The sequence below is a fragment of the Crocodylus siamensis genome, chromosome 1 (assembly GCF_052110815.1).
Source record: "Crocodylus siamensis isolate JL-2025a chromosome 1, ASM5211081v1, whole genome shotgun sequence".
Taxonomy (NCBI): domain Eukaryota; kingdom Metazoa; phylum Chordata; order Crocodylia; family Crocodylidae; genus Crocodylus; species Crocodylus siamensis.
The window spans coordinates 107,604,203-107,629,334 of NC_143395.1; the positions used below are offsets into that span (position 1 = coordinate 107,604,203).

General features: G+C 41.1%; 1 protein-coding gene across 1 annotated transcript; it reads right to left on the reverse strand.

The window, feature by feature from the left end:
- Nucleotides 1-25,132, reverse strand: IL20RA (interleukin 20 receptor subunit alpha). Its single transcript, XM_090040110.1, has 6 exons — nt 25,009-25,132; nt 22,231-22,409; nt 21,319-21,494; nt 10,671-10,815; nt 9,957-10,096; nt 1-6,256 (listed from the first exon to the last, which is right to left on the reverse strand). Exons 1-6 carry the CDS (start codon nt 25,080-25,082, stop codon nt 5,306-5,308), a joined length of 1,665 nt encoding a protein of 554 aa, XP_089896236.1. The 5' UTR covers nt 25,083-25,132; the 3' UTR covers nt 1-5,305.

Genomic DNA, 25,132 nt, shown 5'->3' on the forward strand with positions numbered 1-25,132 from the left:
TAGATATATAGCATTTATTTTATTATGAGGCTAGAGACTGGTAGGCTTCCAAATTTCTTTAACATTGTAAATATAACAATAAAATATTGCCAATCTGATCAGTCCCCCTCTCTCCCTCTCTGTCTTTTGTTCTTTTGGAACAAAAAATTGTGGAAGAATATGGATTTTGGGGTATTTTTAAAAGTGAATTTGGCATGCTGCTTCAGCAGTCAGGCTGACACGGGGGGCTGGTGTCCCCAGATATCAAGTGACTGGACCTCAGAAGCTCCTGGGGGCAAGTAGCTCTGAGCTTCTGGCCAGGGCAGGTTTTTATATTGCTGGGGACAGCACAGGTGCTGCCTTGGGCTCTAGCTCCCCCGGTCTCAGATTCGGGAGGAGCCAGGCAGGGTTATTTTGCCCCAAATGGCACAATTTGCTCCACAACAAAGTCTATGTCCGAGCACATGCGCTGAGGCAAAGTCCTGGCTCAAATATGCACCGCTTCTATTTCAGCTGCTGCAAACGCACATGATTGCATGTGTGCATGTGCTCTTCATGGCTCTCCCTTGTGCTTTCTTGACAGACCCAGTAACAGTTTCACCAGTGCCATATGCAGCGGTCGTACCACCCTCCTTGTTCACACTGTTTTCCTGGTATTAGCTCTTTTAAGCAGAAAATTACATTAGATAGACAGAGTCTTTTGGTTTGAGTTGATATCTTTTATCAACTTGGAGGTGGGTTGATGTTTCTAGCAAGCTTTCCGATAACACAGTATCTTTTTTCAAGCTAAATGGAGTGCAGAAGGGGGTGACACCCTGGTGTATCCCAGAAAGCCCATCAGTACTCTATGCAAGTGGATATAGTAGTTGAACTGCTCTGACACCAATCATACATTCTGCATGGGGGTGGGGGGAAGAATTTTTGTGGGTTATGATATGGGTACTAGGTATGGTTCAGGTTTAGGCAGACTGTAGTAAAAGAAGATAGCTCATTTCTCTGTTCAGTCCATGATTTTTCATGTCCAGAGTGGTGATGAAGTTGAGTTCAGTGGGCACATCTTTTGAAGGTGTTTTGTAGATTTCTTTGAGGATAAAGATTGAAAGTTCTGACAGAGAATGGTCATTTGGGGAGAAATGTACCCCTACGGGCAATTGGGGGTTTCTGTCTGATGGATTTCCTGTGTGCATTCATCGGTGACCACAGTCTATGCATATCTACTTGCACAGACTACTGACGGATTCCTAAGTATACACCAGGGAGTCACCTCCTTCTGCACTTCTCTAGTTTGAAAAAGGATACTGTGTTATCTGAAAGCTTGCTAGAACCATCAACCCACTTCAAAGTTGGTCTAATAAAAGATATCTTGCTGGGATCCTTGACCCTAGCTGACTTCCTGCCCCTGGGGCAGGGGCCTGGACTTGATGATCTTTGAGGTCCCTTTCAGCCCTAACGTCTATGAAATCTATGAAACATGAACCAAAAGACTGTCTATCGTATAGCCCCAGATCCATGTGGCTGACCCCAAAAGAAAATTACATTAAGCATTCATATTCAGTTTGCAATCTCCAATTACCCTTGAATCATTTTCAAGTCAGCAGTTTCCATGATACAGCCCCCCTTTCTGTAAGCATGGCTTCAGTTCTTTGCTCCTAGATACATGACCTTGCTATTGACTATACTGAATCAATTAAGTAAAATTAAGCAAAATTCTGTAGTAAAGACTGATCCAAACAAACCAGTTCTTTCACACCTTGGATCTTTCAAGTAACTGATAATCAGATGTCATTTAAAATCTAGTAGGTGCAATTATTTTTTCAAGTGAATGTATTTTTCTTCTTGCTGACGATGCTGGTTCAATGAAAATATTTGGAAAGCCTAACCATTTTGATTAGAGTCCATTAAAATAATTTTGGGCAATTAGAAAATTTTAGGCCAATCCATGCAATTCCTTGAGGATGTTAAAAATATCAGCAACAATTTACTGCTACTGCATTGATGCAAATTGGCACAACACTGTTTTAAAGCTTGCTAGCTCCAGAACATAATGAAATAGTCTGAAATCCCTTGGAATGTGAAAAGAAATATAATTTGTTTCGCTCTTATTTGTGATTTCCTCAACTTTGCTGCCAGAATAACCTTAGGAAACTTTAAAAAATAGTTTTAAGAAATAGGAAAGAGTTAATTTGTCATGACTGATATTATAAATGCTCAGCTAGAATGGAAAATCAGCTTGAAAGGAAATAATAGTGAGGGTGCTGCAGAGATATTTGGCTCAAAAATAGCTTCTGCAATACAAAATATAAATTGCACATACAAACAAAAATCTGTGATTGCATGAGTCGCAAAATATTGTACCATGGATATGTGTAACACAGAAATAAAAAGCCTTCCTAGGTTTGTTTTAGCTTTTTAGAGGAGGCAAAACTATATAACTTAACCATAACTCTATGCAGACAGATATTATCTGCTGAAGAGCACTGTCTTGTTTTATTAAGGTGACGTGCCTATTTCTTAGCTGTTTGTACAAAGCAAGTCTTGTACGCATGCTTTGCAGGCTATTTGCAAAAGGGGAACAACAAAATCGTTACAAAAGCAGTGTGAAGGAAAAAACCATAAAAATGAATGAAGATGAGGAAAAGATTGTCCTGCAGCAAGATGCTTAAAAGCAGCTCAGCCTCTGTGAAAAAGGTGATCATGTTGAGACTGGGTTACAATGTGTAAGAAACTTCAAGGGTAGCAAATACCAGGTAAGAAAGCGCTCTGTAATCTAACACAGAAAGACATAGCAAGAAATAGTTGGAAATTAAAGCCAGGCAAGACTCAAATTTGAAATAAGGTACAGACATATTTGTCCTCAATGTGAGGGCAATTAATAATTGGAATTAATTACCCGTGCAAGGGGTGGATTACCCATCTCATGACGTCATTGAATCAAGACCAGATGACTTCTTGGGAAAGGTACTTTCCTAAGAACATCAATTATTGAGCACAATAGATGAGTAATGATCTGCCTCTAAACAGTCCATAGAATTTCATTAGACCAGTGTTTCTTCACCACTGAGTTACATGACTTCCTAACGGTCACAAAAGGCAATTAGGGGGTTGGAAGATGCTGAAAGTTTTATTATAATTCTAAAATAAAGGAAATATCTATGAAAACTTTAAGGGGCTACAAAGCTATGTGCAAGCATAGCAGTTACAGTAGTAGGTATTTAGCCCTTTTTGGCTACACATCTATGAACAGGGGTGTGCAGTTCCTGTGGGGAGTAAAGCAGTGGCACACATTTGAGCAGCTGCTTTTTGCTCTGGCTCATGCCCCTGCACATGGGGTTAGTGTGGAGAAAAATCTCCAGATGGGGTACAGAAGGCTGGGGCCTGGGGGCCTCCCAGGGCTCAAGCACTGGCAATGTGGACGTGCAGAGCCTAGTCTACAGCCAGAAAATAGCTTTGGCCAGCTATGCTCTGGTTTTGCGCTGTGCATGCTGCTGCCAAGTACACTGCCCCACTTTTCCCCCCCCATGTGTTTTTTTCACTTTCTAGTATCTAAATTAGGATCCACGCTGCAAATATGCAGCATGGAGAACCAAATCACATGCACAGAGTGCGTTTTGCAGCATCTCAAAAGCCTTTGAGGCACCACAAAAATGCACGTGCATGCTTATGTGGATGCAGCCTTCTTGTCCATGCAAGTAACCCTCTCTGGTTCATTTCTTCAGTCCCTGTATGGCTTTAAATTTCTCTGTAATGTAAGGCTCTCAAAATACATGTCTGCAAATAAATTATACAGGCCTAGCCCTGGTAGCATTGATACTTGATAGTAAAATATAGGGGACTGGAAACACCCTACTTCAAGTACTTCAAGAGGGGCCAACTTAAAAAGATGGAGAAATACTGAGGTAAGTGATCTGCTGGTTCTTTTAATTTCAAAGGGTGGATAGATGAGTATAATGCTAACCTGTGCACTGCCTAAGCTGTGTAACAGGAAATCATGATTAGCAGAGAAAGATATTGAAAAGGCCCTTCTTCAAAAAGTTACTTGAGCGTACCTCATTTTGAGCATGTGAATAGGATTAAAAGGTTTTGATGACACAAAACAAAGAAAAAAGATCTCTCTTTGTGCATGTTATTGATGTTGGGAAAAAAATAACAATTTTTCTTTAACTATAAGGTCTTACTGAAAAATTTCAGTGAGATTTAATAACTTACTATTAAAATGTTGTAGAGTTTTACGCCAATAAATTAATACTGCAGGAATGAGAAATAAAAATGAACTTGTAGTTAAAGCACTGGACAGGAAAATGAGGTACAATTCCCAGTTCTGCAGACTTTCTGTGTAGCTTTGGTAAGTTATTCGAAATTTCTTTGTTCTTCAAACTCGTCCCATGAGTAAAATAAAGACAGTAAGATTTCCTTTTTCTCACCCTTTGTCTTATTAGATAGTAAGGATTTTGGTAAATCTCTCACTGTGTATTTGTAACTAATACAATGGGGGCCAGATCTCAAATGGGTTCTGCATGAGTTTCTGTAAAATAAATAACTGTACTAAATATTAGTTATGGAATACCAATAATATACAGTGGATTATTGTTAATTCCTACAAAAAATTACCCTCTCCCACCTGTTTTCTGGAAAGACTTGGTTGCAGAGGTGCTAGTGAGCTGCTGTATTAAATCCCAATCCAATTCACAAGGAAATGTTTTAAATGCCATCAGTGGGAGTTGAAATGAGCCTTTATATTGCTGAAATAGAAAGAAACCTGCGAAGCCCATGGGGATTCTTGTGGCACAAGACACCGTGGCAGGCTCTCTTTCTGCTCTTTTCCTATTTTCATTGATACCTACCTTTCATTAGCACACAGCGAGGAAAACTTCCCAATATTCTCAAAATAACTGTTTCCGAGTACAGCTGATTTGTTTTAATGTGTATGAAACAGAGATAATCCTTAGAGAACATACCTTTTTAAAATCAACAGCTTAAAAAAAGTACATAATCCCAGTAAACACCCAGCCTTGGGGCCAGCCCTGGTACAAGTTGCTGGAATTCGCAGCAAAATTTTCTAGGTAAAACTCAATAGTGATATAAATAATAGTAGATTTTGTACATCAGCCCTTAGTTATTCAGCTGACCACAAATACCAAGTTGGAAGATAAATGCTGCCACATGGGGCAGCTTTACCTCACTACCTCCTCCTTTGCTTGGTTGGAATAAAACATATTAGTTTAATTGTGAGGCCTTTTTGGTTCTTGGTCTTAGATATCATAAGTACCTGTTGACAGCATATATACATGTTTTACATTTAATATTTTAAGATCTTTAAAGACTCTTCTCAGTCTTCCATTTTTACATGCAGTCCCCATTGTTCCTTAAATTTTTGGAGGTATATTTCTTGGTCTTCCGAGGGCTCATCAGATACCTGCCTCTCATACAGTCTGGACAAAAGCCCCTCTTTTGCTGGATCATCACACTTTTTGTGTTTAAATATTTCTTCACAAGCATCATTTTCAAAATTGGACAAACTAGATATATAAAGTTTTCCAGTATGAGGATCCCAGTCTACTAATATAGTCTGTTCATCTTCCTTTTTTACATCCTGTATCACCATTGGGTCCTGGGGGCCCTGGCTTATTCTACTTACGTGAGGAAATGATAATTGTCCTGATTTTTCAGTACCCAAGTTTAGCAACTCGGTTTCTGTCTCAGGGGATAGCTCCTCTGGTGTATTACATTTGATTTCTTTTAATATCTGCACTGAACAAGTGTCTGTAGTCCTTTCATTAAGTTGGGGACAGTATGGCGGTTTTGTTTTATCAAGGTCCAAGTCCTCCAATGTAATCTGGGGCTTATTTAGCAGTTCCCCTAGTGCAGAAGATTTCACTTTCACACTGAGATCCTCCAATTTCTGCACAGAAAAGAGGTCAGCAGGCCTTACATCACATTCATATTCTATGACCTCTTCATTTCTTTGACCCAAAGTACAGTGGTTGCCAACTTGGCCTTGGCATTGCCAGTTCCCATCTTGTTTACAATTGGGTAAAATTTTTACTCCTTCAGAAGAATCAACCAAGTGTTTCAAGAGTAACTCTTCCTTTGGAGGTTTATTATCAGGTCTGTTTTCATCATGGATGTTATAGTATTTGCAGCTGCTCCTGTCTGTTAAGTTAATGGTTTCCTGAGAAGCCTTGTTCTCATCCACAATATTAATGGTGATGAAGTTGACCACTATTTTTTCAGCTGGTACAAAAACATTTTCATCACATTTGTTAGTGTTCTTCAATACCTGGAAAAGAAAAGATATTTGATTAAAAAAAAACGTAATTAAGATATTATCTAACTGCAATTTGCAATGCATCTATTTTTAAAATGTATGATTAGTTTTATTTTATTGTTAGAAGCTGGGTCTTCAGTTTGGGTTCCAGATGATGAAACTAGTTCTCTGTACCTTCAATTCCCACTTTCTTCACATATTTTTTATTCTAGCAGGAGCAGGCCCATATAAGCTGCTACATTTTTCCTTCAAAAGCACCCCAAGACCAAGCATTAGTTAGAGCAGGTGAGCTAAAATATGCTTTTGGTTATTCCACTGCACACTGGGATGACTTCTTAGAAGTTAACGGCGTAATCCTGCTATAACTGGCCACATCTATGTAGGTGCTTAACTGTGGAGTAGACTAATTAGCGGAGAGCTGACTTTTTCCGTTTGCCATGTAAAAACGTGGTAAAACTCAGACTTTCTCATTCTAAGGAGAAAAACCTCAGAATTCTTTTTTTAAAGGAGAAAAACACAGAAAATGTCGGATTCCCCCTTGCAAGCTGGCAGAGTTCCACCAGCAAGGTGCTAGGGGGAGTGGGAAGAGGGCGGTCAGGCGGGGGGTGTTGCACATGGCCATGGGGCAGCCTGGAGAGCAGCTCCTGCACATAAGTCTGGTGTGGGAAGGGAATGGAGGCCCCTGTAGTGAGGGAGGGAGTTAAGTATGGCTGGGGTTGCTGCCCAGCTGGGGTGGTGTGTGTGGCTTGGGGCTGGAGTGCATGGCTGCATGGCCTGGTTTGGGAGTGAGACAGAGATACAGGTGGCTTATCTGGGGGATGAGGAGAAGGCTGGCTCCCTGCTGCTGTGCATACTCCTGGGAGAGGGAGGGGGAGAAATCAGGGGCACATGCTCTGATGGGAGCAGCTCTGATTTTCCATGATAAAAACCCCAAAATCAAAGGCCAGAATGTCTAGGCATTTAGAATTTATTTTATTATAGTGACTGAGGCACTGGTAGGCTTCCAAATTGCTTTAAAATTGTAAATATAGCAATAAAACATTAACTGATACCTATATATATAGTAGCGTTTCATTTTAATCATGGAAAAATGCAGATTTGGGGGTTTCAATAAGAGACCTACTGAATTTTTTTTCAGAGACTTTGAAATTTTTAAACAGAGAAAACCAGGACCCCTGATAATTATTTGATAATTATTTGATAATTAAAGAGTCACTGACTACAGGTGCAATGGTGTTAGGCCACAGTAAACTAATTAACGCTGCAGTAAGTAGTAATGTCAGGGAATTTCATTTACTGGAACTAAACACATGCATAGATGCTGACCACAGGCATAAATTGCAGCTGGAGAGCCCAGCCAGCTAAGCCACAAGGCAATGCACTTTTAGCATCCTCATGCCCTGGCTAGCCCCTCTGCTACCTGATGCTACCGCCTGGAGCCTGGGCTGAGTGGCCCTGGTGTAAACTAGACCATCCTGGCTCAAATTGCTGCTGTATAGATGCTGCACCTGGGAGTAGTTTACTCTGGCTCAAAATGCTGTGGAGTTTATTGCTTTGAATTAATAGCATGTGTAGACACACCCAGTAACTACTGTACAGAATCTGGTCGAGACTGTTTAAACCAATGGAAAAAGGAACTGTAACTTGAACTCAGAGTCTTCTCCTCCTTGCCCCCCCAACCAATCCAAGGGCAGAATCATGTAGAAAACTACCATTTTAACATGAAGTTCATGCAGACTTCAGTAATATCAGAGGAAGTTGTGGGTAAGTAGATAAAATATACAACAGGCTGTCTATAGTAGGGATTCTACAATTAGCCCTACTGCAGACTGTGTTGCTGACCCTTGGACTAACCACATTGCCTCTATGTGCTTTCATTTTTACACTTGTAAAATAGAGATCATAGAAGTTATCTACTCTGAAGAGAAGTTATTTGAGGCTCAATTTGCCCAGCAGTGCTTGAAAATGGATACAGAGTTTTCTGATGGGTGGTGCTACAGAAGGGAAAGCTGGGAGCTGACTTTTTGTTGACACAAATTTGTAGCATTTTGATGATCATTTTAGCATAGTTGTTTATCCAGAAGTTTTCAATAATGTTTTCCAATTCCTACCTAAGATATCTTGGTTATGCCACTTCCCAGTGCCCACAGACTGCCAATCTGTAGACATGGGGAAATTAGACACATTTTCATTTGTTATCTAAGCAAAGGATGTGAATCAAAAGATGGACATGGAATTGCAGCTTTTACAATGGAAATGAAAAAAATTAACAGTCCTAATGAAATAAAGAAGACAGATAAAATTAACAGAAGTAAGAATACAACAGACTCAGTGTGCTGGGTGGCAGATGGGGCACAATGGATGAGAAGATTAATCTTTTACAAGGTAATCTAGTGACCGGGGGAGGGACTGGAATAGCTGTATTCCAAAGGCAGCACAGTAACTGCTGTCCACCTCCTTCTGCATCTTCTAGAGCAGTGGTCTCCAAACTTTTTTGATCGCACACCCCATCAGTAAAAAATTTCTGAGCATGCACCCCCAATATATGTATATTTATATAAATATAAATAGAAGTTCTAATATTTTTTTCCCACACCTCAATGGATTGTCTTGTGCACCCCCTGGGGTGTATGCACCCCACTTTGGAGACCACTGATCTAGAGGAATGAATCTACATGAATTCCTGTGAGATGCTGCATGCTCCACTACCATACCTGCAACAGGCTGGCATTTTTTAAGAGAGAACCAGGCAATGCCTCCGAACACTTCACAACACTCCCTGTCGTGCAAAGTGGGCTAATGTCACAGTCAAATCTATAGTATTTATTTATATTTGTATGATGCCACAAACATGTTTGAGCAACCAGCCTAGACAGATTTTTGGATAGTTTGTTTTTAATCACTTATAAAGCAAAAATGACACCTCACCCTTCTCTGATTCTTTTAAAAGTTTATCTTGAAAAACATTAAACTAAAATCAGGAAGGCAAATGTAGATCTATTTCTACATTGAAAACATATTTGAATAGTATGGCACAGTAGAATAATTTGGTAGAATAATATTGCACAGTATTAAAAAATCTGAAAAGAATCCAAAACTGAATAATCTGCCCAGCTCAGGTATGTGATATTCTTCAGAAACATAATTAAAAAGCAAAGTAGACTTATACCTTGTAAAAGGCCACCAGAACTTCAATATCCATTTTGGTTGAGAGATTTTGCCTCACTTAATTATCTCTCCTTTTAGTGATGGATGAATTCAATTAACAATTTTCACTCACTGAATCCTCTCCAATGCTTCTTCATGGGTAAATGTAGAAAGGACGAGCCAACTTCCTAATGGCATTTGCCTCAGTGCACCTGAGACCTTGCTTATGGCAACGCCCCTTTCCAAGACTAAGGGAATTATTTCATTTTGATGTTTATTCTTTTTGGGTATAATTTTAGGGAAGAATACCAGATAGTCATGCTTAAGAGGTGCAGTTGTTGATCTTAGTCTTCTGTATTTGTCATTTTTAATATTCCTTGTGTGACGTTCTTTTCTTGATTTAAGTAGGATTTTATTTTGAAATACAAAACCTGCAGGCAGGCTACGAAGTGTCCCCCAACCCCTGTCCCCTCCTCCCAGAGTTGCAGCAGAGTAGCATGGTCCTGATTAACTGCATTGTAAAATGGCAGGAGTAGGACCCCAATAAGAAATGAAAAGTGCTTACCAGGTTTGCTGGGTGCTTTTGTTTGCTGACATGAATATACCTGTGTACAACATAGGATGTCATTGAGAGAATGAAGGCTGTCAGAATGATGGGCAGGATATATCCAAATACAACTGTTATGGCATGTTCTGCATTTGGGTCTGTTAATAAAACAACAGATTGCATTATGTAGCTTATTTATAAATCTTTTCATTAGTCACAGGTACCCACTGCATTTGCTTCGAATGTGCAATCTGAATGTGCTGGATCTATGATTCCTAGCATTTGCTGGGGATTAAAAAGGTGACATTCTGTAGTCCATCAAGAAATTAAAAAAAACCAAACTACAAAAACCCCTCAAAAACCCCACAGAGCCACTAGGACTGTACTGAGATTTTTGTGCGGCTGGGGGTGCCCAGGGGAAACAGTCTGCTGTCAGTCATTTCAAGTGAGCCTCAGTCAGTAGGGCCAGGGCTATTCTGCAGGCAAGGAAAAAACATTTGGGGATTTTCATTAGCTGCAAAAAGGATTAAAATCCTGTGGGAAAGAAAGAGAGGAAGAGATTATTTTAGTTTTCCAGTCCAAAAAAAGTGTTCCTTTCCTTTGACATCCTAAAAAATTATTTGCTGGTACCCTGTCCTAGAGATGCCCTTGTTTGGCAAGATATCCAGGTTTAACAGTTTCAAACTTAAATCTAAATTCCATTCCCTGAATATTATGCTGAATGGTACATACCTTTCAGAGTTGCAATGCAACTTTCTTCTGAAAATCCACTAAACAAACGTGGTATTGGAACATGTGTCTGCACGCTGATGCAGTAAACTGTATTGGATTCTAACCTGGGCACAATCAATGTGTTGTTCTTAATGGAAAACCACCACTAAAAGAAAGAAAATGATATTTTCCATTTAGTTCTTCAGTTGACAAGGGATTTTATATTTTAAAAGATATAAAGGCTAGCCATCTTGGCTGGAGAGACATTCTAACCATTACCACAAGCCACTTCAAAAAATGTAAATTATTTCCATTTGTCTGAATGTAACCAAAAACAGCATTTGTTACTAGATCAAATCCTCTACTGATATTTTCTCCTCTCTTCAAGATGGTATACCAGAACAGTAGTATTAGTAATAGTTTATTTACAGCTTTTGCCAAAACAATACAGTAAAATGAATAAAAATTAAATGCAATAAAATAATAACATTTATTAATATATAATTTTTGCTAAAAACATACAGTAAGATAATCCATTCTACCAGTTTACACAAAATTAAAACAGAACACAGTGCATGATCAAATGAATGAGTACACAACCAAACAGGAAACCGCGATCTGATTTTGGCCCTTATCTTTTGAGCAACAGTATTAGGCCACAGTAAACTAACTAATGCCACAGTAAAATAGACAGTACTATCCTATGCCAGAGTAATTTACTGTAACTAAACCTACACATAGTTGCTGACTGTGGACAGCCCAGCCAGCTTAGCCACAAGGAAATGCACTTTCAGCATCCTCGTGCCCTGGCCAGGTCCTCTGCTGCCTGACACCACCACCTGGAGCCCCAGGCAGAGTGGCCCTGGTGGAAACCAGTGCTCTCCAAAGTGGGGTGCGCGCACCCGAGGGGGAGCTCAAGATGATCCATTGGGGTGCGTGAAGAAAATATTAGAACTTGTATTTTTATTTATTTTTTATCTAAAAAAATAAGAAAGAAATTAAGCTTTACTAATATTTAATATACAGATTGACACTGGCGCCCTCACTCAGTCCGTATGTTGGATGGTCATGTGTCACATACGATACGTGAGGTAACCTGAGGGAGGAAGCGTTTGTTCGCTTTCAGTGTATTGCGATGTACCGCAGTTTACGTGTGCCCAGTTAAGTGGATTTACAACTTATATTTTCTAGTTTTAACTAAACTAACCCTCACAAAATGGACAAGTGGCTTAAAACGATTCCTGCAAAGAAACCGCGGATTGAAGATAATACTAATAATGCGAGCACAAGCAAACAGCAAGAAAATGGCAGAGCTGACACTTCTCCTACTCCTAGTACGAGCTCTTCGTCAGCCACATTACAAGGTAAAAACAATGACGATCTAATTTGGATCTACATATCTTTGTGAGGTATTTTTTCAGCTATGACAGCCATTAAAACCAAGTATTGAAATAAACTGAACTTAGAACCAGACCTTTGAATCGCTGTATCGCAAAGTGTTAAACCAAGATTTTCAAAAATAATGAAGCTTATTCAATTACATTTCTCTCACTAAAAAAATATAATTACTACTTCTAATATTATTTTTAGTGAGAGCAAAAAGGTTTTTTGCATCATTAATAAATAAAATAAAAATATATTTTAAAAATATTGTTTATTTCATCTTTATCTCATCCTTTTTTCATTTCTCTTTTTTGTCTATGTTTTATAATGTACCTAATATGTTAGTACAGTAGTACATGTATATAATTTATAAATAAATAAATATACATATATTGGGGATGCAGGCTCAAAACTTTTTTTACTGATAGGGGTGCGCGATCAAAAAAGTTTGGAGACCACTGGTGTAAACTGCACCACCCCGGCTTAAATTGCTGTTGTATAGATGATGCACCTGAGAGTAGTTTACTCCAGCTCAAACTCCTCTGAAGTTTATTGCTTTGAATTAATAGCTCATATAGATGTACCCAATAACTACTGTACAGAATCTGGTTGAGACTATTAAACCAATGGAAAAAGCTGTAACTTGAACTCAGAGTCTTCTCCTCCCTGCCCCCCCAACCAATCCAAGGGCAGAATCATTTAGAAAACCACCATTTTAAGGTGAAGTTCATGCAGACTTCAGCAATATCAGAGGAAGTTGTGGGTAAGTAGATAAAATATACAAGAGGCTGTCTACAGTACAGATTATACAATTAGCCCTACTGCAGACTGTGTTGCTGACCCTTGGACTAACCACATTGCCTCTAGGTACTTTCATTTTTACACTTGTAAGATAGAGATCATAGCAGTTATCTACTCTGAAGAGAAGTTATTTGAGGCTCAATTTGCCCAGCAGTGTTTGAAAATGGATACAAACACCATTTGGCCCTTATTGTTTTGAGCAAGTAAGGAATATTAACCTAAGGAGTAAAGAACAAGCTCCAAAATGTTAGAAGCCAGTTTGTTTTTTTCTTCTTTAGCCCAGAATTTTAAGTTTCCTATGAACAGTGAGATCCATTTTTTCTTATTTCTTCAAATAACAAACAAGACCACAAACAGTGATTGAAGTCATCTATCTTCTTCCCACAAGAGTATATTCTGTCTGACACCATCTACCCATGACAACTGCAGATCTTGTTAGAATAAATTTCAGTCTTGTGAGAGATTGATCTCTCATTGTTTGTAGTTTTGCACCACAAGAAGGCTGCTAGGCCAAATGGCTGTGTCCAGATGAGCATGGCCATGTGGCCACACAGTGCTCATTCAGGTGTTTCCCTGCATTCCTACCTTCCAGCATGGAGAAGTTTTTTGACCCCAGGAGATCCCAGGGTAAAAGAAAACCTGTGCAGAAAAAAAGTGGGGCGGTGCATGTGGTAGGAATGCATGCTCCTCAAAACTGGAATGCTCCAGCTGCCTGCTAGGCTCCCTGCTGCAGGAGCGCTGTGGCTGCAGCTCCCCAAGGCCTCCACACCCCAGGTAAAGCCGTTGGGGCCAGCACAGTTGCTGGCTCCAGCCTTTTCTACCTCATCCAGGCTGCTGCATGCCAGAGAGCACACAGCCTGGATATTCCCAGGGAAACAAACATCCATGCTCATGTAGATGCAGCCCATGAATACTTGAATAATCTTTAAAAATGGTAAATTCAAGACAGTCTCACTGCCAGTATATCTGTCTGCATGGTGTCATCTTTAATTTTTAAATGGATGTCTTGTTTATACAGGGGAAATATTGGGTCAGTGACTCTCAGTACATTTCCCAGGTTATTATCTGAAGGAGAATATAGATGTTACTTAACCATAATACCAGGGTTTCTTTGGCAAAAGAAAGGCTGCTAGAATACACTTCTTAGGGTATCTGATAGATGTAAAAGATCAAAGAGTTGTTGAAATTTCTTAATTGAGCTAAAGCACTCACGTTTATCAATCCAGTTTCAGAGCTGGATATAAGGCTCTCCACACCTCCCCTTCCCACCTGTAGAATTAGGCAGAGATAAAAGCTGCCTTAAAAAGTAGTTTGAAATCTTTTCAGTTTTGGGGTTGACTATAGGGCCAGCACCCCACAATTCTGCTCCATACAGTAACATGGACTCTACCTTGGATCTATAGATCTTTAGTCTTCCAGAACTGCTTTTCTGCCCTTCTTATTGTAGAAGGTAAAACTCCACCTGAAGCCTGTTTTGCTCCACTATTTATATTTTCAGTGTGCTTATTCCAGCTCAGATATTTATTCAAATAGATTCAGAGGTTTTTAAAAGAAGACACCACCTCTATCTTCTTTTCTATAAAAACCAAACTTGTTTCTCACTTTCATTCCCCAAAACCAGTAACTTAGTTTTAGCTGCATTCAGTTCCAAGCTGCATGAGGTGCAATAGTGCTGAAAAAGCACTTAATAACTTTTGGAGGTCTATTTGTGATTATGACATTAACACGTCACTGGCATCAAGCAAAACAGGGTTAGAATAATGAAAAATCGTGAGTGCATAGAACTGATTCTTTATTAGTGTTTGGTTTTAGATCGTTCAAAAGTAGCAAAGCAAGAAACATCCTCGTCATACTCCTCTCTTAGTTGGGAAGCTATTGGACAGGACACCACCAACCCTGTAGCACATCCTAGATCATGGATGGGTAAAATGGCAAATCTGGCTGGTGGCCACACTCCATTTCCCAGCAGCCCCAGCCTGTGTCCCTGTGGCCGGTTTCCATAGAGGCCCCAAGAAGGGCAGCACTGTGACAGCGCAGGGCCAAGGTTTCCCATGGAGGCCAGTCCTAGCAGCACTAGTAGGGCATGTGGCTAAGTGGGGAGCTGCTTTGGAGCCGATGCTAGGATCCTGCAGTGGTGACAACATGGTCCAAAGCCAGTGCAGAGCCATGAACCACTGCCTGCGTGTTCTTGCCCAGGGTGTGCAGGCAGCAGATCGCAGGTCTGCCCCAGCTCCAGACCACGCTGTCACTGCTGCAAGATCCAGGTCCCAGAGCAGCTTCCTGCCCAGCCAGCGCTGCTAGCATGGAAAACCTGGCCCCATCCTGTCAAGGCACCTGGTTCTGGGGTCTCTATGGAAACCAGCCACACTGATGCAGGCAGAGGCTGCTGGGAAATGCAGTCCATTGCAGGCCCAGTCCAGCCACACTTTACCCACCCCTGCCCTAGATGTTGTATTTGAATTATAAGTAATGATTAATTGCAAGAGAGTTTTCTGCATTAATGTTATTTCCAGTTTCTTCCATAATTTTAATCTGTCTATGGAGTCAAAAAGCTCTCCTGAGATCTATGAAGGCTACATACAAATGATTATGTCTTTGTACTATTCGCTATTCCTAAATAATGCAACACCAAGCAATAGCTTGTGCATGAATAGCTTCCTCTAAAACCAGCCTGCTCCACTCTCAAAATATTATTTTTAGAAATCCAGGTCTAAAGATGGAAAAGTAAATGTCCCCCAAGTATTATGGCAGGAATACATTTGGCAGTGCTGACCTAGTAATATCAATATTGATTAAGGATCTCTCTTATCATCTCTCTTATCACCATTTTTAAAAAATGGGGACTATTATATTTTCATTGCAATGCTTTCTAAAATAATTATATTAAATTTTTTGGTCAAAACTGGACACTACCAGTCAATACATTCCTTGAAGATTTCTGGGGAAAGAAAATCAAGGCCGGGGCCTTTCCATTTCTCAGTAAGTATATAAATTAGATTCAGAGGCGAGATAATGATCAGCTTTAGCTTAACAGACAAAATTTCCTTCAGCGAGAAGCCACCAATTTCCTTCACCATCTATGAGTAAGTTGTTAAACTTTGTTTTTTTAAAAAACGAGACCCATATACCTTCAGGAAGGTATATGTCAGAATTAAGCTAATTTTTGTCCCTTTGGCTATAATTTTAAAAAATGTTGGTTATCATTATTTTTCCCTGTCGCTCCCAGTTTCTCCCATAGCCTCATTTGATATTGTTTCGTCTTTCTGTCTATTAGTACACAACAATACTATGGACTAGTTCCCATTATGAAAAGGGAAGAGCCTGGGACACCACTAGCACTTATGCTGAGAAGAACATTGTGAGACACAAGCAGCGGCACCCTATACTTCTCTAGAGTAGTGGCTTCCTCTAGAGCGGTGGTTTTCAACCTTTTTTGTACCAGGACCCATTTGTAATGATCAATGGCCAGTCCTGACCCACAGTCCCCTAGTCCTGCCAGTGCCTCTCATTCCTGACCCACAGTCCCTTGGCTTTGCTGGTGCCCCTCACTCCCTAGCAACAGCCTCCTGGCCTTCCTAGTGCCCCTCACTCCCAAGACACTGACCCCTGGCCCTATCAGTGCCCTCACTCCTGATTCACAGTTCCCTGCTCTCCTGGGTCATGCTGGTGTCCCTCACTCCCAACTTGCAGCCCCCTGCTCCCTCCCAGCCCTACTGGAGGGAACAGCCAGTTGCCCCCATCCGACTTGGGACAGAGCATGGTGGCTGCAGGAGCTCTGGGTCATGTGGGAGGTAGCAGAACGAGTCTGGCCCCAGCACAGGCTGGAGGGAGAAGGCAGGGAGCCTGTGGCACTCCACCCTGCCCTGGGCTGGGGCTCCTGCACTGTGCCAGGCAGCCTGATCATAGCTCCTCCCACCCCCCAAGCGGCGTTTCCCAGTTGCCCTGCCCCTCCGAGTATGGGCACTGGCCCCGATGACACTGCCTAGCCACACAGCTCCCTGCTGTCCCGAAGGATGTCCCATAGCCCACTTCCCCTACTGGAGAGACAGGCACCTTTCCCCTCCCCACCCCTGCCCAGACGCAGCCTCAGCACCCAGCCACCTTCCTCCAGTGCTGGCAGGTACCTGCCTCCCCCCCACACCCATCCCCATGCACCCCTAGACAATCCCTAAGCCCTGGACCTCCAACTCCCACTCCCCATACACTTGTTGCCCTGTGGGGTCAGGCCAACTCTCAGAATTTCAATATTGCACTGTTAGACAGGACAATGTAACACAATTGCATATATACAAACACACAAATCAATTGGATGCGCGCGCACACACACACACACACACACACACAACCAACCAACCAACCAACCAACTCAGGCACATACAAATGCAAACAGGCTAGGCACATGCATACCTATCACCAATTCAAGCACATACACTATACACCCCAAAAGTTAGACAAAAATCAATTGTCCATACCCACACACTCAGTACATATACACAGATCACTAATTCATATATCATGCATACAATAACATACATACACTCTCACCAGTTCACACAGAAACAACCCACCTACACATAGTAAGTTCCTAACTTGGATGGCATGGTATGCATGCACATGCTTGGGGTACCTGGGGGAAGGTTAAGGTGAGAGAGGGTGAGGTAAAGTGTAGGGAGTGAAAGTTGCCAGAACCAGGACTAGAACCGGTAGATCAGAGAGAAGCTGGCTGAGGAACTGAGGCTTGGGTTTACTCAAGATCAAGTGGCCCCAGGGTTACTTGAGGTCACTGGTGCAAGGGAGTGGGGGAAAAAAAGAAGCCCAGTGGCAAGGAAGAGACAGCCAGGAAAGAGAGAGCGACAGAAACCTGGGAATTGGAAACAGAGGCAGACAGCTGAGATATTGGGGGAGGGGGTGGCAGATAAGTGGTGGAAAGGAGGAGACAGTAAGGAAAGAAACTGAAGCAGAAACCTGGTTACTCAGGGGAAAAAGGCAGTAGGGATAAGACAGTGGCAAAGAAACAGGGGGGTTGGAGGCAGAGAGGAGCTCAGGACAGGTGTTGGAGGTGGCAGTGAGCCAGAAGCAGGAGAGGGAGAAATGAGACAGAAGTTAGAGGAGCAAGGAGCAGAGATTGGAGCAGGGCTGAACCATAGTAAAGCAAGACCCAACTCAGGGGTCCAAATAACAGGTTTATTAAACAGACAACAAGCCACACAGCCCCATGAAGTTATTAGTTTACACACACACACTCTCTCTCTCTTTCTTACACAATGGCAGCAGGAGAAAGAGACTCAGTGGAAGGGTTGGAGTCCAGGTGAGGAAGAGAAGCACAGTCCAAGCCCTTGGTTGAAGAGGGGATGGGGGGTGATAGCTACCTATCCAGGCTGGAAAGGGGTCCTTGTTCAGTAGGTGTTGTCCTGAGGGGGGGTCACTGGCAGGGCCTCAGGGTGGATAGGTCGTGTGGTGTGGTGCTAGTCCAGATGGAGAGGGCATCCCAAGGAGTCAGTCTTCACTACCCCTTTTATGGGGCAGACTACCTCTGATCTCCTATGGGACAGCCTGTCCAGGCAAGACCAGTCCTATCCTAGAGGGCTCCAGGTGTTCTTACTGAGCATGTGCAGCCTGGCACAATGGTAGGTTGCCTCATCTTTTGTTTCTTGAATGCTGAGGGTGGTTCCAAGGGATGGGTCATTGGTCCAGGTATTGGTGTTGATGGTTTTGTTAGAAATGGAATATTGTTAGAAATGAAGTATTGTTAGAAAGGCACAGCTTGCATCTTGCACCCGATAAGAAAGAAACACTGCCAAGGACTTTTTTCCTTTCCCAGCCTTGCCACAGCTTTTCTTATGCTAAATCGCAGACTCTCCCCCAGCTTCTCCGTAGCCTTTCTCATACAGATTACAGAAGCTGGAATTCAACTGACTGTGTCCTTGAAAAGCAGGGGGGTTTGAACTCTTGGTGATCTGTAGTAGTCTCTGAGCATGCTTAATTAGCTGATGCATATTTACCTCTCTGCCCTGCATAGTTAATTATACTATACATGTGATGTATGTAGTGATGTAACCACATGTATGCTTGTATGAAACGGAAGTGAGCTGTAAGAGTTCCTGTTTCTGCACACGTGCCCAGGAGAGAGAAGATAAATATTCCCTGCAAAATTCCTTTGTTGGTTCAGAGTAATCTGAGTTTTTGACTCTGCTCTGACCCTATTTGCAAATACACCTTTTGTGCCATCTAATGAGTGTGTGTCTGTGATTTTTGTGGCCTCCAGAGAAATGAACCGCTTTATGCATCAGTTTGGTTATTCAGAGGGAGCTATTTTTAGACCTACTGCCATTGACCCTCAAGTACCCTCATTCATCCCCATTCATTCAGAAACCAAGTTACATAGGAGGGGTAGGTGCAAGTCATGGGTTACACAACCTGGCTTGGGGACAGGATGGAGACTTGACAAACAAAATGGAAAATTGACATGACTTATGCTAATATGTAGGCCTAAATCATATAGTACCAGTAAAACAGTAATATAGAACAGTAAAAATCAATATAAACATAATAAGTATACAATATAAAGAAGGAGAAAAAACAAAACAAATACAACTTGCTATCAAAATGCTGAAGCTTATCCTATGTCTTAACTCACTTATACTTATCTATAGGGAATAGAGAGGGAGAGAAAAAGTCAGAAATGTTTGGGGAAGGGAAGGGAAGGGAATGCATTTTAAAATAAATAAAAAAAAGAAAAACTGGGGGTTTTGCTACTCACCTGCATCCAAGCTGCTGGGGCTGCTCCCATGACCCTGGTTGGCTGCATGCTGGCCACATGCATGTGTACATGCAGATGCATGTGTGCCCACTGCCTCCAAATCGCCCCAAGCAGCTCCTTGCAGGCTGGAAAGCTGTCAGCTTGCAAGGGGAAACCTGTGGTTTCCTGCATTTTTCTGGGACTTGCTCATGACCCTTTCAAATATTTTTGACCCACTTCTGGTTTGTGACCCATGGGTGGAGAAACACTGCTGTAGAGGCTAGGCTAACAAGATCCAATAGAGGTGTGATTACCATATTTTTTCTGCATACAGCATGTACCAGAATAAAATAAGCATCTTATTTTTGAAAGGTAGAATGACATAAAAATGATCTTTCCTTATAGTAAGTAACTGAGAGAGCTGGGCCTGCTCATTGGTTTGCTCCCTGTGAGTTTCAGGCAGATTTCATTTTTACTTTTGACCAGTAACTGGAAGAAACTGTTTTTACTGTATTTCTTACATATAATGCACACTACCATTTTTAGGATTGGCTTTTAGTAATAAAGTCTGTGTTGTACGTGGAAAAATATGGTAATTTCTATTTTTAGATGATATGTTGTGGTCAATCCTGCTTAGGTCAGAGATAATGTTTTTTATCTTTGCCTTGGAAAGCACAACCACTATTGAATAATACTGGTGAAGACCTGCTACATTAGGAGAGAAAGATAGGACTTCACAAAAGAAACAGCTGCCAAGATTATCTATACACAGCTCACTTGTAATATCTGTGCATCTTTTATTATTTTATAGAAACAGCAACATATTAATAGGGTAATATAAAGGTCAGCTAGAGTATTCATGAGTAAAGGAAAGTGAATCATGTAGGACATAATACAGTAGTATAAGGGTCAGCTAGAATATTTATGAGTAAAGGAGAGTGAATCATGTAAAATTCTTATGCTGCACCCTTAATTTTCTACCTGCTACACACACTACCAAAACCATATTTAATACATGCGTTAGTTTTACAACATTTTTGTATCAGGATTACATTTTTAATCCTTTCCTGGTAAAATGAGGTGATTCAGGAACTCCCCTTAACTGTATAGATCATGAAGGCAGATTTTAAAATAATTATGTTTCAAGTACCTCAAAAAATCTAAAATGCATTTCCTAGTTACAAAATGGCTACTTTTCTTTAAACAGTATTTTGATACTTTTCAAAGCTTACATCTTGCAAAGTTCCATTCAAAAGGGGGAAATTCTCCATGGTATAAAGCCTTATAAAACTGTGAGAAATTGGACATGACTTAGAAATAGTTATTGCTTGTTTATATCTGAACTTCAGAGCACTGTATTTGTGGGGAAGGATGAATACATATTTCCTCATCAAAAATCAAGTCCCTGAACCCCGCCCCCAAATTGGGGGCCCCAATCCAAACCAATGCCCCCCCTAACCCCCCCAAACAACCCAACCTCAGATGCACCTTAGTAAACCTACTCTTTGATCCAGAAGGTTAGCATTAAGCCTGGTGACTTGGAACAATGAGTAAAGTTCAGATGCAGTCAAATGGATTTGGTTTTTTGCAATACATTACAAAAGTATTGCCACCAAATACACAGTGCTATAGAATTCTGTTTAAAATACTGGACTATACCCTCCATGTTACTAGTTACAATGCATGCCCTAGTAAGCTCTGGGTGCAGGTTCAATACATATGCTGCTACAACCTTTTTCAGCTTACCTTCTTGTTTGTTTTTTTGTTGAGGACAGACACATTATATTGCAAAACAGAGTAAATGTGAAACAAAGATACAGATTTGTCCTCAGGAGTTCTTTTCCATTTCTCAGGAGCAGTCAGAACAATTGAAATTGATTTTTCAGTAGACGACACAGTGACTGCTGGTGGATCAATCTGGGCTGGAAAATAATGTGTTTAATATTATGTAAAACCATTTCAAAAAGCAAAGCAAACTGATAAATATGGTATTAAAATACCTAAATATTGGATTACATTAAATGTAGTGATACTTTGCTGGCCCCAACCTTGAATAATTCCATTTATAATGGGAGACAATTATTCTCCAGGTAAATAATAAAATTATTTTCCAGGTAAAGCCTTAATTGTGACAATGTGGCTATCACTTGACCTGGAGTTTTGCCAGGCTTGTAATTTTGAACATTACATGACTTGAGTTATGTTGATGTGCCCAAGGTTTCAGCTTACTGAAAGACAATGATTTCTTTTTAATATAGGAGACTGTACTATGCTACTGTTATAGCTCTGCCCTGATTAGAAGGGAGTATAAGACAGAAAAAACCATTTACTATGTACTTTAGAGCATTATTTTTCTTAAGATGTGTTTTCCACATCTTGAATTCACTGTTGTCTGCCTTCAGCACAGTAAAATATAACCATTGCTTCAGACTTTATTCAGTATACAGTAGGCACATCACCAAAAGTACTTTAGATGAAACTGAGATATAAAGTTAAACTGTTACAGGAGAGACTCCAACAAGTTCTGTCAATAAAAGTGGAGAGGGGAGAAATGCATGCATTGTTCTGTGCACCTGTAGGAGAACACTCCAAGTTAAGCAATATAAATAAACAATTTAATAAATGCTACGGACACCTAATTTTATGTTCTTTTCTTACTGTCTGTGAGAGGATTGAACCGTTCGGTCTCTGCCCAGCTGGAACAGTTTCTTTCTAAGAAGGCTTTAACACTTGCATAGTACTGTTTTTCGTGGTCATAGGTGTCACTGGAGAGATCACACCATGTTCTATCGATGTTCTGGCATTCTGACTTTTTAACCCATTTATTTTCACCATATCTACATTAAAAAGAAATAAAAGAGCTGAACAAAAGACTATGCCCACAGACACCCTATTCACTTCCTAAGCTGCACACAGAACATGGAACTAGAGCAGGACATGCAAAACTGTTGCAGCAACAATTTTCCCATCCCACAAAAAATTTCAAAAATGTCTAACTCTATACATGGATGAACCCAAGAAATTTCAAAGCTTTCATGAAAAAAAAGGCATGATCTACACAGACTAGGCAGCAGGTCACTGGATGTGGAAGATCTAGGTTTAAGTTCTAGCTCTGCCTCAGCAGATCAAGTACTTCTTCCCCACTTTACCGTCTCCAGTGTGAGCACCCTAAATGCTGGCCTACGGTGTTAGGCTGTCTTTCTGCCCCAATGACTATTTTATATAAAAAGCAAAACAGCTCCTTTACAAGTGGCTGGGAAACATCCAGGCCAAAGTAGCCAATGTCTTGCTGCTCAAGGCAATCACGTGAGCAGGGTTCAAATTACACTCTAACTCTTGGGTGGGGGAAGGTCTACAGCGGTGGCAGCCAGAAACCAGGAGAAGCTGCCACCTGAGTTGCTTAGAAAGGCACAGTGCTCTCCTCCCTTATGGGGGGTGGGGTCTGTATTTCGAACCCTACATGTGAGATCTAGGAGTCTGAAGGCATGGTATGACAAATTTGCCATGCATACAGGGCAGCTGCAGTCCCAAACATGCTGTGCTGCTCCACATGGGAGGCCTCCTAATCCAAAAGCAGTGCATTTTGTATTTGTACACTACTTCAGGGGGGCTAATTAACATAGTCTCAATTACACTTGCCCTGTGCCAATTGGCTTGCCCACAACACTGTGGATGTAGCTCCACATCTAGATTAGGAGGCTGCCTATGTTGCAGAGTGCAGCATTTTACTGAAGCCAGGTAAAGTAAGTTTGATGTGTAGGCATGACCTAATGCTCAAGAAAGTCCCCGAACTGAAGTAGGGTCTTCCACATTGCAGCTTAGTGCCCAGACCACTAGGCTATTCCAGGATGGGCAGATCTTGCTCCCTCCTTTCATCTAGACCAAAAAGAGGTCCATGATTAACCTAGTAGACACAAGATACTTTTTGGGTTGAAACTGGTCTAGATATTCCTACAAAAGTTTCATTTTTGACATTTTCTGACGAAAATATCTCACTGAAAAATTCCTGACCAGCTCTCCTCAGCAGCTTCTGTTTGCAGATCTCCAGAAATCTACCATTTGACTTGGAGAAAACTTCTATCAGCTACTGGTAATTATTAAAGTTTTACATCCTCTTTATAAAGCAGTAAGTAGCAATGCAGTGGTTCTCAACATTTTTCAACTCGAGGCACTCCTTGATAGACTCAAGAAGCTCGTTGGAAAATGACAGTGCTTAGTTTTCCCTTTTTTGTTTAATATGAAAAAGTAACAAGTACAATTCTTCTGTTGCAAAGAACTCAGGAAGTCCACAACAGGTCATAGTTTTTGACACTATAGATTCCTATGTTAAATTTTTGGGTTTATCTTGTGAATTATATTTGCATACCTAACAGTGTTAACATTATGTGGCACCCTTGAAAGGATCTCAAAACACCCCAGGGTGCTGTGTTACCTTGGTTGAGAGTCACTGCCCCTGTGCAATATAATTAATCACAAACTCCAGCAGGGGGCAATGCTCTATATTGGGGTGGGCAAAATGCGGCCCAGGGGCCGGATGCGGCCCACCAGGCCATTCTATCTAGCCCACGGGGCCCCTAAAAAATTGAGAATATTAATATTTATCTGTCCCTGGCTGCCTGTCATGTGGCCCTCGATGGCTTGCCAAAACTCAGTAAGCGGCCCTCCGCCCAAAATAATTGCCTGCCTCTGCTCTGTATGTACACTAACATGTGAGCTGTATACCACAGATATCAATAAGGGTGTGGCTCTTTTAGCAACTTGTTATTAAGCCACACATGGTGGGCAATCATTTCAATGCACACATAAGGCAGGCATCTGTTTACAGTATATGACTACTAAATCTTATTTTCCAGCCTGCTCAGGACCACTTTAACAAAATGACTTTCACAGGCAGTTTAGCCAGCCTGCAAGACTCTCCCAGTATAAGGGGACCCTTGACCATGAAGAATCTATGCTGCCTCTCTTGAGGCAAAGTGACAGCATAAAGGGTATATATAGTCTATATTCTCTTGTGCCTGGCTAATGAAATAGCTCTTTCAGGTTTTTGGTCAGAAGCAGAAATGGCAGAAACCTTTGGAAAGTCTAAGCCCTGATGCAACGGTTCAGTTGCATTCTTTTTCAGACCACACTATGGGAAAACCAGCCAGGAACTATCCCTCTCCTGCCTGTCAATGCTGCTCCCAGCTGACCTAGGGGTAGGGGGAACTCTCAAGTTTTCGCTAACATCCTCACAAGAACTTTTCTGTACTTCTTCAATACCTTTTTTTTGGATTTAAATGAGATGACCCTGAAGAACTACTTACCACCCTCCCCCGCCATATACCTTAGATCTCTAAGCCTAGTTTCACACTAAAAAAAAGTTTTACTTTTGTATAGATGTTTAGGCATTTAAACTAGAAAAAAAGGAAAGAAGTAAAGACAATAAGGCACACTTACACTAAATACTTCACCCTGTAGAATACTCCATCTCCCACACCTTCTGGTGGTGACCAGTGCAGGACGTTCTTCATGTTAGTAGATTCAAAATGAATATTTGTAGGAGGCAGCAAAGAACAATGCT

Bases quoted from the DNA above. Each gene is read 5' to 3' on its own strand.
- IL20RA (XM_090040110.1), bottom strand. From the start codon at position 25,082: ATGAAGAACGTCCTGCACTGGTCACCACCAGAAGGTGTGGGAGATGGA. The intron at 21,495-22,230 runs GTAAGAAAAGAA...ATTATTTTCCAG, and splicing joins GTTCAATCCTCTCACAGACA to CCCAGATTGATCCACCAGCA. The intron at 10,097-10,670 runs GTATGTACCATT...TTTTATTAACAG, and splicing joins TTGCATTGCAACTCTGAAAG to ACCCAAATGCAGAACATGCC.